Genomic DNA, 17,577 nt, shown 5'->3' on the forward strand with positions numbered 1-17,577 from the left:
TCCCACCCAGGCGGGAGATATTAGCCAAATATCACTTTGGTTAAAATTGTTAATTACTCTTAAACTAATAATGATGTATTAAACTTTCTTAGAAGAAAATATAGCTAAATAATGTAGCTTAAGATACAATTAATAAAAAATAGCGATTTGTAAGTATATAAATATTTATGAGCACTTTAGTGGAAAGCGGGTAAACTCTCCCGGACTCCCCCTACCTACTCTTTATAGTAGCAAGTTCTTAAGCGCTAGCTAACAGTAACCAGTCTTTTATGTGGTGCCGAGATGTAGTTACTTTTCACTGAAAAGTTGCACAGAGGGCAAAAAGAGCCGAAACTGCAAAGTGTAACAACAACAATTGCCTTTGCCAGTCACAATGATTGTTACTTATATTATTTTACAGATATTTAATTAAACATGTGGAGATATCGTACTTGTTAACAGGTATGATTCACCAGTGAAGCGCTGAAAACTTGCTAGATAAGAGTTCGTACATAGATTTAAATACTAATAGGATTAAGTCAAGAAATGTAGAGTCATGTCAAATGCCGTATACCTAGTTGTGATGAGTAGGACCATTTACTAACACACATTTTATTCATAACTAGCGGCCGCCCGCGACTTTGTACGCGTGGATCCCGTTTTACCCCCTTAGGGGTTGTATTTTGCAAAATTCCGTCTTAGTGAGCACCTACGTTCTAAAAGGAATCCCCATGCAAAATTTGAGACTCCTAGCACTTGTAGTTTCTGAGATTTCGTGATGAGTGAGTCAGTCAATAAGTGACCTTTCGCTATTATAGATATTGTAGATTGCACCTATTGATATTTGCTTCGTTTCCCAATTCCAGAAACATGTGCTACTGATGAAGGTGTACCTCTACTTCGAGATCGTGTACTCGGTGATCGGGTTCATCTACGGGATCGCCTTCATCACCAGCGAGTCTGCCAGCGAGCTGTTCCTAATACTCTTCCAGCTAAGTGAGTATTGCGTCTTCTCAATTGGAACAATTTTCAGTCGACTCTACAGAAAAGATTACACTTTGTTGAACGTTGAACAAAAGAATGTCTGTATTTGCTTACTCCTCCAAATAGCACAGGGAGAGCCAAAAAACTAAGTGTAACTAATAGTGTAGATAGACCGATGAGACAGCAAATTCTAGAGTGGAGGCCACATAACAGAAAGCGTAGGACGGTCACTCGCATCGCAAGGTGGACCGACGGCATCATAAAGGTAGCAGGAAGGCGCTGAATGCAGGCTGCTAACCAACCGGTCATTATGGAAATCATGGGGGAGGCCTATGTTCAGCAGTGGACGTCCTATGGCTGAAATGATGAACCAATAGTTACAAACTAATGTGTGATAAACTGATGATACTCCTCTAGTCATGGATGCTCGCTCATTATTGGATATCTACTTAATTATCTACTTTTTACTAGCATATTAATTCATTGACGTTGGAGATAAAATAAAAACAGCCAAGATTGCTGTTAATTATTCGAATGGTTTATTCGATTTGCTGCTCTATTAATTATTTAGTTTAATAACATGGCATTAGTTAGTTTTTATTTTATCCGTTCTCGATGTCCTAATTGGAATGAATTAAAAATAGGCCTACAATAATCATCTAAAGACGCGTTTTATTGACTTTATTAGGAACTCTATATTCCTAAAGAAGTTCTCAACAGACTAGTTGTAACTAACGCCCGTATTCACAAACGATGCTTGCCTAAGTGAAGCAGCAAATCGAACGCACAGCGTTAAATAGAGCTCTGTGATTGGTTCATGTGTCACCCTGTGCGTTCACGCGCACTGTGAGACCTCATAGTAATGTTTGTGAATACAGGCGTAAGTTTGTTTTAGAAACTTTTTGATTAGCCAACCAAGAGGCTTCAAGCCAGGCTTTTTAGTTTAAAATTTGGCAGATGATTGGATGTGATTTTTTAATTGATAGGTAATTTGTTTTTATTTAATTTCTTTTTTTTTTCATTTCAGTGTGGCAAATCTACCTCGCCGTCTTAATTTGGAGTTCCGTCACAAAGATGGAAAGGGACGATACGGTCAAATACGTGCGCGAAAGGGATCCCGTATAGTTTATACGGATCTTGTTTGTACGAAAAAGTAGTATTAATTATGGACAATTTATTAAAGTTATTGTGCGCAATTTGTTAGAGGAAATCTCTTACATGAAAGGAGGCTGGAAGGTTTCTTCTGTGAAACTTGGAATTGATCAACAAAATCTACACTATTATTACAAAGATGAGGTAAAACTTGTTTCAAATGTATGTTTGAGTTATCTGCTATATGTTAAAATATAAGTACTTCAAATTTTCAACATACTACCTACCTAGAAACAAGTAGGTAATGAACAAAGTAAAAAAATCGTTTTAGAGGAGACGTGATGACAACTTACCAATATTTGTTTATGAATTAAAATATTTATCAATCGACACGATAGGTTAGGTAAGTTTTTACCTTAGTTATCTATCGAAACCATTAATGTTAACTTTAAAGATATATTTTAGAAAGTATTTCCGTGATATCGTATGATTGTGAAATGCGCGTAGAATTAAATTGAACGTGTAGACTGAGATTAAAAGTGACTGCAACATATTTTTTCATAAAATTACTAAATTAACTTTTAATACCAACTTTTTTCACCTGTCCAATGTCCATTAATATTGTACAGACATTAATAAACAGATATACAATTTTATATTAATTAATATGAGTAGTGAGTGCCTTATTCCAGTGAGATTTTGTTAAAATAAGATGAGTGGAGTGATAGATCTTATTATAGCACTATGAAAGTTACCGTACATATATTTTTGGAAAACATTTATTAAAGTAAAAACATAATGTTATGTAATTAAAATTGTGCATATTGTATTTAAGTGTAGAGAACTTGTATTGTCCAAGAGTACCAATTAAAACCTAGTTGTAAGTACCAGTTATATATTTTACGACTTTTATGCCAAATAAATATATTTTAATTGTAGAAATATTTTATTACTATACAACTTTATACAATAAATACATTGCAATTTTAGTAACAGCTGTACTGAATATAAAAAAAATCTCTAATCCTTATAAAGAACTTCATTATAACTTACACTTTCTAAGAAAGCTTAAATATTATTTACAACTAACAAAAGATTTAGCCTACAAACTTTATGTCAGCCGATAGTTGGGTAGGGCTGTTAATCAGTATGGACATAGATGAAAGTGCGCACATCGGAATTGGCCGATTCTTCATACAAATTAGAATCGGGCCCAACTATGAAATATCCACGAAGACGCGCCCCACTTTGGTGTGCTTTGGTCGAGGGAAGCGCGGGGTGCGGGAGGTTTGATCCGAGAAATCCGAGCGTCATTATTGTAGTGTGCGTGTGCACTCATGGATTGCGAGTGTCAATTTAGCGTGTACCGATAACACTCAAACATTAGCGGAAGAATGGTGGGGCGCGTTTTCGTGGATGTAATGATCTATATCAGCTGACTAAAAGTCTGTAGCCCATGAAGAGTCTTATATCACATGGTTGTCTCTCAAAGCAGTCGGTGCCAGTGGTCAGGCGTTGTACCAGTCGCTGTTCATGAGCTTGACCAGTCGCTCGGACTCCCCGTGCTCCTCGACTAGCTGCCTGTAGTAGTTGCCCACCGTCATCAGCATGTAGATGCGAACCACTGGAATTTAGATTAATTTATAAGCACACAACATAATTGTATTATGTATGTTTATATCAATTTTCTGGTATCCATTACATAGTGCAAGTTTAGCTTAGTTTAGGAGAAATTGCGCAGTGTAAAATGCATAAGGATGAAAAGAAATCGTTGTAATGAAATGTACTTAGTAAGTGTGTCATTCAGCATTCATGATGAGAAAGATGATCTTTGTTATGAAAGCTACATGTTTATAATAAAAGAAAACTTTGAGAATATGCCACTTTGTGTTCAAGTTAGGGATGAACATCATTTTGTTCAGGCGCCGTAAATGCGCGTTTCATATAATCGTAACTATGTTATCGCAATTTATACAAATTCACGCCACAGGCACAGTGACCCAAAAAGTGCCTAAGCACAGAAATTTAAAACAATTATAACTCGAAAACTATCAAAAATAGCGAAACATACATGGGGGTGATTTGGATAGCCCTAGTGATGCTCTACCTCTGGGCTTCTTGACTTGACACTACTTTTTGGGACACCCTGTATAAAAGTGAAGTAGACATATTATGCCCTTTCATAAAATTGTAATCTAATTGTTTAATTTTATTGTCCATGATAAATAAGTACAAGTATAATAATGTATTATACTACAAGTATAATACTTACGGAGAATAAGGAACTCAATGATGTATATCAAAGGCGTGCTATCCTGGAAGTGGTTGATCATGTTCATGGTGCTGTAGAACACGAACAGCAGGATGGACACCATGACCTGCACCGACATCCACATCACCCACGGCCTGATGAGGTACGCCCGGTCCTGGAATAAATGGGATTGATCTATCGTGAATATCTTATAAAAGGTTCACTCGAATTAGGGCAAGTGACCCGGTTGTGGCCACCGACCCCTTTGTGGCCATTTAGAACTTCAAATCGTTATAACTAAGGCAAAGACTAATATATTACTCTATGGTTTACGGGAATAAAAATATCTAATATTAGCAACACTGATAGCGTTAACAGCTTTGATGTGTCAAGCTTCACTTCAATCCAACAAGTCATTATTTTTTGAGAAGCGTTAATTGTTTTAATTCTTAGCAAAAAGGCTAAGGCGAGCGGGTGAGTAAACAATCATTATTTTCTAAATCCTTCTTATTTTTTTAAATGTTTATGTTAAACCTTAATAAAGAATACACTGTCTAAGTGGTACTAATGATATTTTATCGCTATTTGTTTATTAAGGGGTTTATGAGAGGTGGCCACTAATGGAGCCAGAATGAATGAATTTTCCCATCTTTGGCCACATGAATGGCCAAAAGCGGTGCACGAAGAACCCCACTTTTGGCCATTTAGTTTTTATCGTGATTTTTCAATTTAATTACTTAGCTATTTTGATATAAGTAATCGATTCATTTTCAGAGTTACGATTATAATGCCTCCATCGAAACCAAATTAATACTAAAAAAATCGGTGTTGTGAAAAGAAAATTGTTCCAGTATTAGTACTGTTGGTATTAGTTCCCGTTCCCGTGGGAATTTCGGGAATTCCCGTTCCCGTGGGAATTTCGGAAATTCCTTGTAACTTAGCTTTAAGTTTACTAAGGTACCTACCTACATACCAAATTTCAAGCGTCTAAGTTAAGCAGTTTAGATTTTTCATACAAAAGGATTTTCCCGATAATTCCCATTCCCGTGGGAATTTCGGGAATTCCCGTACCCGTGGGAAATTTGGGAATTCCTTGTTGTAACTAAGCTTTAAGTTTACTAAGGTACCTACATACCAAATTTCAAGCGTCTAACTTAAGCAGTTTAGATTTTTCATACAAAAGGATTTTCCCGCTAATTCCCGTTCCCGTGGGAATTTCGGGAATTCCTTGTAACTAAGTTCTAAGTTTACTAAGGTACCTACGTACCAAATTTCAAGCATCTAACTTAAGCAGTTTAGATTTTTCATACAAAAGGATTTTCCTGCGAATTCCCGTTCCCGTGGGAATTTCAGGAATTCCCGTTCCCGTGAGATTTTCGGGAATTCCCGTTGTGGGAATTTCAGGAATTCCCGTTCCCGTGAGATTTTCGGGAATTCCCGTTGTTGTGGGAATTTCGGGAATTTCCGTTCCCGTGGGAATTTAGGGAATTCCTTGTAACTAAGCTTAAGCTTTAAGTTTACTAGGCTACCTACATACCAAATTTCAAGCATCTAACTTAAGCAGTTTAGATTTTTCATACAAAAGGATTTTGCCGCGAATTCCGGTTCCCGTGGGAATTTCGGGAATTCCCGTTCCCGTGGGAATTTCGAAAATTCCTTGTTGTAACTAAGCTTTAAGTTTACTAAGGTACCTACCTACCTACATACCAAATTTCAAGCGTCTAACTTAAGCAGTTTAGATTTTTTATACAAAAGGATTTTCCCGCTAATTCCCGTTCCCGTGGGAATTTCGGGAATTCCTTGTTGTAACTAAGCTTTAAGTTTACTAAGGTACCTACATGCCAAATTTCAAGCGTCTAACTTAAGCAGTTTAGATTTTTAATACAAAAGGATTTTCCCGCTAATTCCTGTTCCCGTGGGAATCCCTAAGTATACTATAACCTGCCCAGGAGTATGAAAAATAATTGTACCAAGTTTCGTTAAAATCCGTCGAGTAGTTTTTGTTTTTTTTTATGAATTTTGATGGCCAGAACTGGCACATGACTGTGGCCAGAAATGGGGTAAAGCTGGCCAAAAATGGCACAAATTCCCATTTCTTTTTCTTTTCTACAGGATTATTTTTCCATTGAATCATTATGAAAAAAAAATGTATCCTTAGGCTAGATCTAAATATATTTAATCACTCTTTACAAGAAATAAGTCCGTGATAACAAAAACTGTACAATGATATAGCCTCAAAGTCTAAAAAATTCTTAAAATGGCCAAAACCGGGTCACCTGCCCTACTGCTTTCATTTCAGCTCTACAGGGTCCATTGTTTTTTAATCTACGGGGAAGCTCATTTAATAGTAGATTAGGCCGAAGAAGGAAACCAGCATCACCTTCCATACCATTTGTAATCCTTCGATACATAGGAATTACCGTACCTCCAACGTCGAAACACATCAATGCTGTTCGGTTGTTTCGGTCACAGTTTAGTTTAATATTCTGGTAGATACCAGAATGATACCTGGCTAGAAGCCAGGTGAATTTAAAACAACCCCGCCACTCAAACCGAGAGAAATTTTATCCACCACTGGGAATCGAACCCGGGATCTCTAGTTTCAATCAACGGCATAAACTTCTTAGAAGCGCCTAAAATAACTTATACGGTATTACGACTTGGGAGTAGGTTTAACATACGTATTCAAAGTTGCTTGCAAATCGAACGCACAGCGTAGAATTGAGCTCTGTGATTGGTTCGTGTGTCACCCTTTGCGACCACGCGCCCTGTGAGACTTCATAGTAATGTTTGTGAATACATAACGTAGGCGTAAGATGTTTACTTACACACAAAGCTCCAACCAGCATGACAGCGCTCAGGAACAGCGTGACGGCGTGGGTGATGGTGATGACGATGATGATGCCAAACATCGCCATGCTGGCCACGTTCTCTGCCTCCAGCTGGTTGGGCAGCATGCCCAGCGCTGCGGCGCATTGTGCTAAAGCTAGTACTGAGTATAGCTGGAACAAGAAAAAATGTTGTGGATAACCCCCTCTTGGCAAAGCCGTCTTTAACCTACTAGGGGCTCTGGGTATTTCAGGATCAACGGGGCCCTCATAATCTTGAAAAAGGTTTTCTTTGAGAGTAGTCGGGGGCCCTCTAGTTCGCAGGGCCCTGGGCACGTGCTCAGAGTGCCCAGTGGTATAAAAGTGCCTCTTGGACTTTTTAATGCATGTCAAACTTTGTTCCAAAATGAATCAGGATGTTAGGAACTATTACCAATATCGGCTCCAGGATCAAGCTGGGAAAAACCGTTAAACACATTATAGAAAAATCTGCCACAGTTGAGAATTTAAGCCTGCAGCTTGAATCAACTTATTTGCCCAAAAATTAATATGGTTAAGACTTTGTGATCCGATTGAGTTATGGCAAAAGCTTGGTTCTTAAGCCTGAAACTAGAGTTGTAATCACAATACTGTACTATAGACGACGAAAACTAATATTTCTAAATACTAGAATCACGTTACTTTCCGAATCTAAACGCAAAGCTAAGTCTGCAATGCCGCGAATAAAGGCCACAGCAGCGATATGAGTCATTTTGCAATATTAAAACTAAGAACTGATTATTGCCTGTAATACGTAAAGATACTCACTATAACAGTTAACGCTGCAAAAATACTGCCAAACTTGAGAGAGAGACAGACAAACTTCTTCTGCCGTGGTAAGCTTTCCATTGAGAATGGGAACTCTGAAATATACAAAAAATATCTTAATTAATGGATGAATGGTACGAAATATTACTGCTTGAAATGCGTCATCATCTAGATAGATTGATTTTCTGACAATAATTAATGTAGAGTACATTGAAGTTACGGGGGAATAACCGTAAGCTTAAAGGAGATCACCCCTTGTTTTGTTGAAATATGTTATTCGATGACTTTGTAATATATTGCAATTTCAGCAAAGCTGGAGGTACAGTTGGAGTCTGGTGGGGCACTGACACAAGGATAAGGTAATCCAGACAAAATGATTATAAAGATTCTTACCTACCTGCATCATCATTTTACCTAACGATTACTCGGTCCAGTGCAGTGCTGGCTTACAAGTGACAGCCAGTAGACTGTTTTCAGTCTACTATGAAGATGAGTCAAGGGTTATCTCTCCATATCAAGTACATGAACCCGACTGCATAACACGAGTGTTGATTAACTCGAGTATTAACTATAACCGTAATCTATAGTAATTTATTTAGATAAAAGCAGATGTCAGCTAACAGCTCTCTAGTGTGAATAACTCTACTAGTGTTAAAAGGAACTCGAGTCTTGGAGTCTCAATAAAACTTTAGCTAAGCTTATTTTTGAAGATTCGAGTTTCTTAAAACACTAGTATAGTCTCTACTTTTTATATTTTTTTTTTGTGTTGAGCGGCTATTCTAGTTCATAAAGTCCTAGCATCACTGCGACCGGTACCGATCTATTGTGATCACCGCTATTTTCCTTACAGTTCGCCTCCGAGTCCTGTATCATTAGGAAGTGCAGTATCTTTTGGGAGGCGAAATGTTTTTCAAGTACTTAAGCAAATTATCATTGTACACTTAGGGAGGAGACAATTACAATCAGAATACCGATCGATATTCAGAATAGGCAGTGTTGTACTTCGCAAAGATCTCCCTAACATCGAGGGCACATCAAGGTAACCACTATGGCACCTTATGTTGTTGTGTTTAGGTGTTATTTTACAACAACAATTAACGCATAATTACATGGTAATTGCCAATTACGGCAAGGCACAAACTAGTAGATAAAGAAGTACATAAATGTAATTGGTATGATAATTCAATTAGTACTCTTAACGACGGGCGTACTATACCTACAATAACGCCCGTATTCACAAACGATGCCTTGCTTATGTGAAGCAGCAATTCGAACGCACAGCGTTAAATAGAGCTCTGTGATTGGTTTATATGTCACCCTGAGCGTCCACGCGCACTGTGAGACCTGATAGTAATGTTTGTGAATACGAGTGTAAGTTATTTTTGCGATAAAATTTTAACGACCTACAATAATTGTTATAATATCTACGTTTAAAACAGTTCAAAGTTCAAACGCCTGGTGCAACCGAAATTGTAAAACATACAACATCAAACTGTCTCCCTAATTCTATACAGGCGTTTAGCTCTACAGAAGCATCGCGTTCATAGATTAGAGTACTTAGGTACTAATTTGTCACCGGCAGAAAGAATAATAAAACCCTTATCAAGCCAACCTAATAAAATCCAAACTCACTTGACGTCATTTTTGTGTCGACCTTATTGTACTCCATGGTGTATCTCACAGTTAACACTTTCTTAACTCCGAATTTTTAATTAAATGCACTGTGGAGTTATTTTTTAGCTTTAAAAATCACCAATATACAACCAGCGGATGTCTAGAACGCACTGATACTGTTTATCAGGGATCACGTTTCAGATAGCGCGGATCTTATCACAGTATCAAAAATTACAAATGGACGGTCTGATAGCCGAGGTAAACACGATTATCCTCGACCGATATGTTTTTGTAACTGATTTGTTTTACCAATTTAATTGGACTCGATTCTGTAAGATTTTTTGAGTGTTTGCGTAGTAGAAGATGTCTACCAAGAAATAATTTGCTATCGTATCTGTACCAAGTGTTACGCAAGTCGTTAAAAATAATGATATCTAAAAGTGTAAAATTAAATAATCCTCCTTCTGGTGCAGTGGGGTAAAAATATAGATATTTATTATTAAGAGATATCTGTCTTTATCTATGTTTCTTTTCGTCTTTGTTTCAAACATTATCTTTCAGCTGAAAAACGATGGTTTCAGGAGGGCTTACTAAGAAGTTTCGTAGGTTAAAAAAAATCCCAATTAAACCTAGTCTTGATATTAATTAAAACACGCCATGTATTTTCTTATTATTTATTTTTAATTAACAGGTTACAAAAATTAATTACGAGTATCTATTAAATATTTACAGGTAATTTGGTGGTATGATTAACTAGGGCACTAAGTTTAATTTTCAAAACTTCTTAAATATATTAAATCAGGCTTTAAAATAAATTAAAGTAAAAGATATGCGTAAATAAAAGCTACAAAAATAACTTAGCTGATATTACTAGATGTTTATGTTTGTGCAGCACATCAGTCTTCACATGTTTGTTGCAATATAGCACTTATTACAACTTGTATAAGATGCTACAGCGTTTAGCTTGATATGCCTTCGTGCATATAATCGAACGTCTTTCTGGCTAAACTGATTAAAATTTTCGACAACAACAACATGGTTGCACTTGGACAAAATAAGATAAGCAAATATATGTATTTTCAGTAACTTTAGACACAGCGTATCAAGTGAATAGCAGATAAATATTAACATCTAAATTATGGCTTATTTTGAATAACTAACTACCTTCTATTGGCACCGGTGATTTTGTACTAACTCATAACAAAAATAAATACTAAATTACCCCCGAACCTCTAGTATAGTTAATAAGGATGTTGGATGGCATGGCCATGGGAAGCTACTACTGTATGACCATAACTACTAGCAGAAGAACCGTGGACTACGGCAGACGAGCCCACCACTCCTGCCGTTGCCACTCCCGGTGACGCTATAACGGCCTGACCCACGACGGCTGAAGGCCCGACTACAGCTGACGGCCCGACTACGGCTGACGGCCCGACTACGGCTGAAGGTCCCACTACGGCTGGACCGACTACGCCTCCACCACCGACCACCCCAGGCCCCCCTACTAACACAGGGGAAACCGGCACAGGGACCGGTTGTGGCACCCCCACTGGTACCGGAGCAGGTATACTAACTGCATACGGCTGGGGAACCGGTATCGCGACTCCCTGAGTAATAGTGACCGGTACGGGCTGAGCTACCGGATACGGGAACGGCCGGTCGACCGGCACTGCTACCGGTCGGTGGATGATGTGAGCCACGGGGTGTGGTACCGGGACTAGTACTGGACGAGGCTGGTCAACCGGTACGCCTACCGGTACGGTGTAGGGGACCGGTCGCGGGACGCTGATCGGTATCGGTTGCGGGACCGGAACGGCTACGCGGGTGTGATGCTCAGAGTACGTGTGACGGACAGGGTAACCAGACGCGATCGCTCCGGCTACTTCTCGCTTCTCTTGTGACGCGCTTTGGACATGGTGGAAGCACAGGAATAGTAGTATCTGTAATAAGAGAAGGCGTTTTGTTATTAAAATTTGTTGATCATAAAATCTGACTCAAACTTTGTTTGATAATGTGAGACACTTTAGTTCACGGGCGAGTTTATTGCCCACTTCTGGCACTCTATATTTTTAACACGTTCGCGGCGCGTACATAAAATACTTGCATGGCAATTTTGTTAAATCAATAATCTTTTGCTAGGTTTATTGACACTCACATAAGTTAATCGGATCATTCTCCGTATCGAGTGGACCAGCCCGATGGAGGCGAGGAAGGAAAGTGGAGAGGCGAGGAAAGTAAATGTATTTATAAACGTCACACATGCTACACATTGGCGGAGCATGTGCGGAACCCAGTTCAGCTTACACCCTGCACCAGAAGAAAGCTGAACGGATTTGTATGGAGTTGATAAAACCATAGAAGTCTACATAGATTAGTCTGAGTATTAGTTCCAATTACAGCTGCGTTTACAATAGTACGAACGTTTATAGCATTACGTCATCCCTCTGACATACCTAATATCAGGAGAATTTGTATTAAGTACCACCTTTATTCGTGGAAAAAACATAATATACAGATAAGAAGTAATGTATTTGGTACTTCAGCGTCTCTACTCGTCATAGTTCATATGCTTAGTTTTTAAAGAGGACGACTAGTGAGTAACGAGGGTGGAAAACAAAGAAAAAAATATAACAGATACTTATTTAAATTTTAAGTAGGTATATTTTACTTACCAAAAGTCATTTATAGACTGTTTGATAAACCTAGTGAAAATATAAATTTTATCATCGCGATATAGCAGTCTTACAAGGTCTTAACAGCTCTCAGTATTTACTTTCTACAATAAAGGCTCAATCGAATGAACTAGTAGGGTGTGCACTTAGTACTAATGCATAGAACTAGATCTGGACTAGACCTCTACGTAATCTGCCGACAAACCGCTGTTACGCAACGACTTATAGAATCGCTAAGGTTTAGTACAGGATTACCTCTGAATTTATGTGTGGTTACGAAAGAATTGAAAAAAGGCCTTTTCATTTTAAAGTATAATTTGAATAGGTCTGCTATACTGCAATCATAAGGTACCAGGTAATGACTTATGTTCTTGTACGCATTTTCTCAGCTTAAAAAGTTCTACTTATCCATAAACAAAAAAACAAAAATCCGTTCCCTATGCAATTAGTGTACAAACCATTTTCTTCAAATTTTTCATTTCACATTTAAGTAATTTAGTTAGCCTAGCTAGGTAAGCTATTTTAATGCAAGCTCTTTTCACAAGCCGCTCAATTAAAACAAATATGTGATTTTTGAAAAAGCGACGCCCTAAAGAAGCTATGTTACGCGACAGAATATCCGCGGAGGAATGTGACGTGTGCGCACTAATAAGACGGAGTTATTTTCCTCGTGAGATTTTCCAAGTTAAGCTCAATGTTGTTTCAGGCGATAATCGCTGCGAGCATTAAAAGTTTGTTTATGCTTAGACTCAAATGCTCAATATTTGTACGAAAATAAACGGTAGGGTGACGGCACCAGTAATGGACACGGCACCAATTATGGTCATTTTTTCGTTGATCGAATTAAGCAACTTTCTCAACATTTTGAACTGGCAACACTAAAATCACAATCAATAGACGTTTGGGCTATCATTTTGACACACGTCACCAAATATCTTTGGACAAATATCTTTAACCAAACCAAAATCGGCCACTTTGTTTTAAGATAGCTGCGAAGTGAAATCTCGTTCCACGCGGTGGTCATGAAAATCCGTTTATCTATTGAAATCGTTAAGGAGGTGAGTACATTTGTGCATGGTGTTATCTTGTGTTGTGTTATAATGAGACTTTATGTTATTTTTACTGAATAATAATAAATAGCATAATAAATAATATTTTTTTATTGTAAACTGTTTTTCACCATCCTGATTTATTACAAATCTTCTCATGGAAGAATTAGATTAAAAAGATCATGTAGCAATTAAAAACAAGGTTTATTATACAATATTTTTTGAAGGTGGGCCTATTTTGTCCATAATTTTATTCTTTTAAGAATCTGGGGGCACGGCAGTGCCCCCACCAAGTCGAGCAAAAAAGCGGCACGGCCGTACCATCCTTTTCTCGAAGCAATTCAGGCCATTTTCGACTGCCTGTAACTTCTTTGTGGATAAAACTAGAAGGCTGAATTTTCATTAGCTATGCAGGCATTGTAAAGACACGGTATATTTAAAATTTCATTCAATTTGAACCAGTAGTTTAAGAATTATAACGGGTCAAAGTTACTTAATTTTGTCACTCACTGACTCACTGACTCACTGACTCACCGATCATCAAAACTCTAAGGCACTTCTAGCAGACCTAGAAGCTTCAAATTTGGAATATAAGTAGTGTTTGGTGTATGAATCAAGGAAAAACTAAAATATTTGGGGGCACGGTAGTGCAACCGCCAAGTCGAGTAAAATTTTTCAATTTCGGTCCAGTTTTCTAAATACATAACTGCTGTCTACAAAATACAAAAAAATCAGATTTGGGGGCACGGTAGTGCAACCGCCAAGTCGAGTAAAATTTTTCAATTTCGGTCCAGTTTTCTACACTCGGCATCAAATAAATCGCACCTCCCGCGACAAGCACTTATCAAACGTATGCATCCCCACTTCCCAACAACGTTGGTACCATTTGAAAGCCTAGTTCTAAACTTCATTTCATTAAAGGAAAGGTGTTTACCCCAAAAATGTGTGTTTACAAGGATCCAGAGTCACTTCTTCAAAAAATAGGTAGTTACGCTATAGCCATTTTTTATGACTATAAAACTGTTAAGTTGGGATTAATCGCTATCCATCTGTTAAAGAGGATACGTGAGATCTTTATTTGGTTTAATAACCATAAAAATTGGTCTAATTGATCCCAGAGGTGAGCCCAAAGTGAGGTCTATTTTCAAGTCACATTTATGGTATATGTTAATCATTTATTTACAAATAAAATGTATTTTTCTTAAAGGATATTTATTGGGCTTTCAAATAACACCAATATTGTTGGGGTACCATGATTGTGTCAGAAGAAAATCTTTAAAGTTCGCGTCGCGGAAGGTGCGGTTTATTTGATGTTGAGTGTAGATACATAACTGTTGTCTACAAAATACAAAAAGAAATGAGATCCCATCAAAAACAATACTTGTCAAAAAAACCAAGTCTCGCAACTCAGTTGTTCTACGGTAAAAAGTTGTGAGATCCATGTAATACCAAGTCCAGGCCAGGAAATCTTTAACGTTTTACATAAATATATTGACTTGGCCATCGCATGAAAACACGTGTAAATTAAATTATTTAGTGCGATGGCCAAGTCAATATATTTATGTAAAACGTTAAAGATTTCCTGGCCTGGACTTGGTATTACATGGATCTCACAACTTTTTACCGTAGAACAACTGAGTTGCGAGACTTGGTTTTTTTGACAAGTATTGTTTTTGATGGGATTAATTTTACATATTGAGAATTGGGAAACGATACGATTTGCGTTTCAAACAACATTGCACTTTACGATTTAAGTTAAGCTACTAAGTCCGATTTATTGCTTGTCACAAATCTAAACAATGCGTAAGAGTTGAAGCCGCCTGTTTCATAACAACCTGTACATGTGAAGACTTTTTATAAAATCTTAAAGGCTAAATGATAGTTAATTGGGTAGGTTACTTAAAATTACGTCCTTAAACATTATGAGATGGGTTTGCCCCCAATATCTTTCCGTTTTAAGTTCGTTCGTTCGTTTTAGCCGAAAGACGTCCACTGCTGGACAAAGGCCTCCCCCAAAGATTTCCACGAAGACCGATCCTGCGCCGCTCGCACCCAGGCACCTCCCGCGACCTTCACCAGATCGTCGGTCCACCTAATGGGAGGCCTGCCCACGCTACGTCTTCCGTCTCGTGGTCGCCACTCAAGAACTTTCCTGCCCCAGCGGCCATCAGCTCTACGAGCTATGTAGTAGAAAGTATGTGTAGAAAGAAGTGTGTAAGAATCCAAGATATTATCTCAAGAGATGTCTCGGATTTGTAGTAAGTACGTAATCTTAGTAGGTCAATGTTTTAAAATTTTGTTATCAGCTTAAACGCACAAGAGTTAGGGACGGAAGTGCTCTACTTAATTATCAGTCTTTCAACTGTCTTTACATAAAATTATCTACGCGCTATTACAGCGCCTTGACCTGTCGTGAAAAAAATTTATTCTACCTTTCAAAATTCTTTCAGGAAAATAACTTTAGCTATTGAATACATTAGTTACCTACTTAGGCTGAAAATTCTGAAAAAATACTTTTTTTTCTAAAAACTTCATCCATCTCTGATTCAGTTCAGTACTTAATATGTAGAGTCAAAAAATTAAACATATTTTTATTCAGAAAGTAGGTCAAAATTTTAATATCTTCAAACATTGCTATAAAGTGCAAAAGTTTCCAAGGAAGTAAGGAAGGATTTTAAGCGGATTCCAAATAGCGCTTTACACTTTTATTTATCCTGTCCGCTGACGCAACGGACAATCATGTAACTTTATCTGGCACGTCCGATAAATACTTCGCTAATCTGTTTTATAAATCCTACGAGTATAATCGTAAAATTCTTAGAAATGTCTAGGATGTAAAGAAAAAGTGCGAAAAGATTTCCTCCGCTTTAATTTATAGCATCAAAGAATGAGCTGTTTAGAGCAGTTTCGCTTTAAGGCGGATTTTAAAAAGCATGGGCACCTTTTAAAAAGCTTTTTAAATTCGATACTAAATTGTTGTCATATTAGGTAGAGTTCCAAAATAATGGTGTGAAAAACATTGTCCTTATTTTCAAAGTTTGCCACTGGTTTCAACGGTTGTTATGGGTAGTTTTTACCCATAAGAACCGTTGCAAAATTTGCAAAAGCAGATAATTGGGGGAAAATATATAGTGTGACTTAAAAATACTGAATCATCGCCTTTTCAAAGCGAGAGTGAATAGGAACTTACAGTGCAGAAAATATCATCCTAGACTGCATCCCACTTACACCACCAGGTGTGATTGTGGTCAAATACCTGCCTTATTATGCGTAAAAAAAAGAATTTGCAGAAGCAGATGTTGAGTGTGACTTGTTAAAAACCCATCTCATTCGAATGCAGTGTCATCATGTGACATGCTCCAGTGAAGTGTGGACAAACGTGACGGGTATCTCCGTAACATGCCGGGCAGTTTGTAATATGCAGTTGTGAATAACGCGACTTAGCATACCGACCGCGTTGCGATTGACCCAGCACTTATTGGAATACAGATTTATGACCTGGATTAAGACCTGCACTTGCTACACGGTAGTACTCTGTAATTGATTTGGCAATTTATTCCCAATTTAGCCTTTCTGTGGCGTCAATCGTTCTCAATATCAAGTCAAGATATACGATGCTTTATAGCCCATAGCGGTCACCTATTCTATTCTCTAGATTAGTATTTTGGAAACACAAATTATTTGTATGCACTTACCTATGTGGTTTTAAAGTTGATTATTTATTAATTAACAAATAATAATATTTTATAATCATAGTGTCTTTGATAATTCTATGTTGAGCAGAAAAGCGTTCCTCTAAAAATAGGTAGGTAATCAATTATCTGTTCAAAAGATAATATAAATAAGTATTTAACATAGTCTATTTACGATATTTATAATAAACGTACCCACTTAATTAAATAATTAGCTAACTAATTATACATAGCTAATTATACATTCTAATTAAGCTCCACGCACGTAAAAACGTTATGAGGACGTCTCTATTGCACCGAACCAAATACGAGAGCTGTTGGTATGATCGGATTATGTCATTCGCCGGTGAAAATGTAATAAAAACGATATGAAGAGCCGCACCTAGCCGTCTGCAGTTTGACAAACTTAACCATGCAGCTAGCTGCACCCTAAAGTTGGAAGCATAAGGTTTGCATTAGAGATTGGGATGGTAAAGTTATTGTGGGAGGTTATCTGATTATTATGTGTGTAGGAAAACTTCTGGACATTCTAGGAAAGTCCTAATCCAGTAGCCTACAGTGTGATCGTGAGGCGAGCGGCATTTTTGTCTGGCCCACTCGTCACTG

The 17,577-nt window shown here is 37.7% G+C and overlaps 2 protein-coding genes across 2 annotated transcripts; both read right to left on the reverse strand.

Annotated features, from left to right (window-relative positions):
- Window positions 1-2,818: 2,818 nt before the first annotated feature.
- On the reverse strand, window positions 2,819-9,846 carry LOC135078134 (uncharacterized). Its single transcript, XM_063972720.1, has 5 exons — window positions 9,574-9,846; window positions 7,942-8,036; window positions 7,135-7,308; window positions 4,328-4,481; window positions 2,819-3,679 (listed from the first exon to the last, which is right to left on the reverse strand). The coding sequence occupies exons 1-5, from the start codon at window positions 9,608-9,610 to the stop codon at window positions 3,564-3,566; spliced, it is 576 nt and encodes a 191-aa protein (XP_063828790.1). The 5' UTR covers window positions 9,611-9,846; the 3' UTR covers window positions 2,819-3,563.
- A 369-nt stretch (window positions 9,847-10,215) lies between these two features.
- Window positions 10,216-11,771, reverse strand: LOC135077871 (tetra-peptide repeat homeobox protein 1-like). The gene is made up of 2 exons (XM_063972411.1): window positions 11,714-11,771; window positions 10,216-11,498 (listed from the first exon to the last, which is right to left on the reverse strand). The coding sequence occupies exons 1-2, from the start codon at window positions 11,729-11,731 to the stop codon at window positions 10,797-10,799; spliced, it is 720 nt and encodes a 239-aa protein (XP_063828481.1). The 5' UTR covers window positions 11,732-11,771; the 3' UTR covers window positions 10,216-10,796.
- Window positions 11,772-17,577: the final 5,806 nt, after the last annotated feature.

This window comes from Ostrinia nubilalis, chromosome 14 (assembly GCF_963855985.1).
Source record: "Ostrinia nubilalis chromosome 14, ilOstNubi1.1, whole genome shotgun sequence".
NCBI classification, from domain to species: domain Eukaryota; kingdom Metazoa; phylum Arthropoda; class Insecta; order Lepidoptera; family Crambidae; genus Ostrinia; species Ostrinia nubilalis.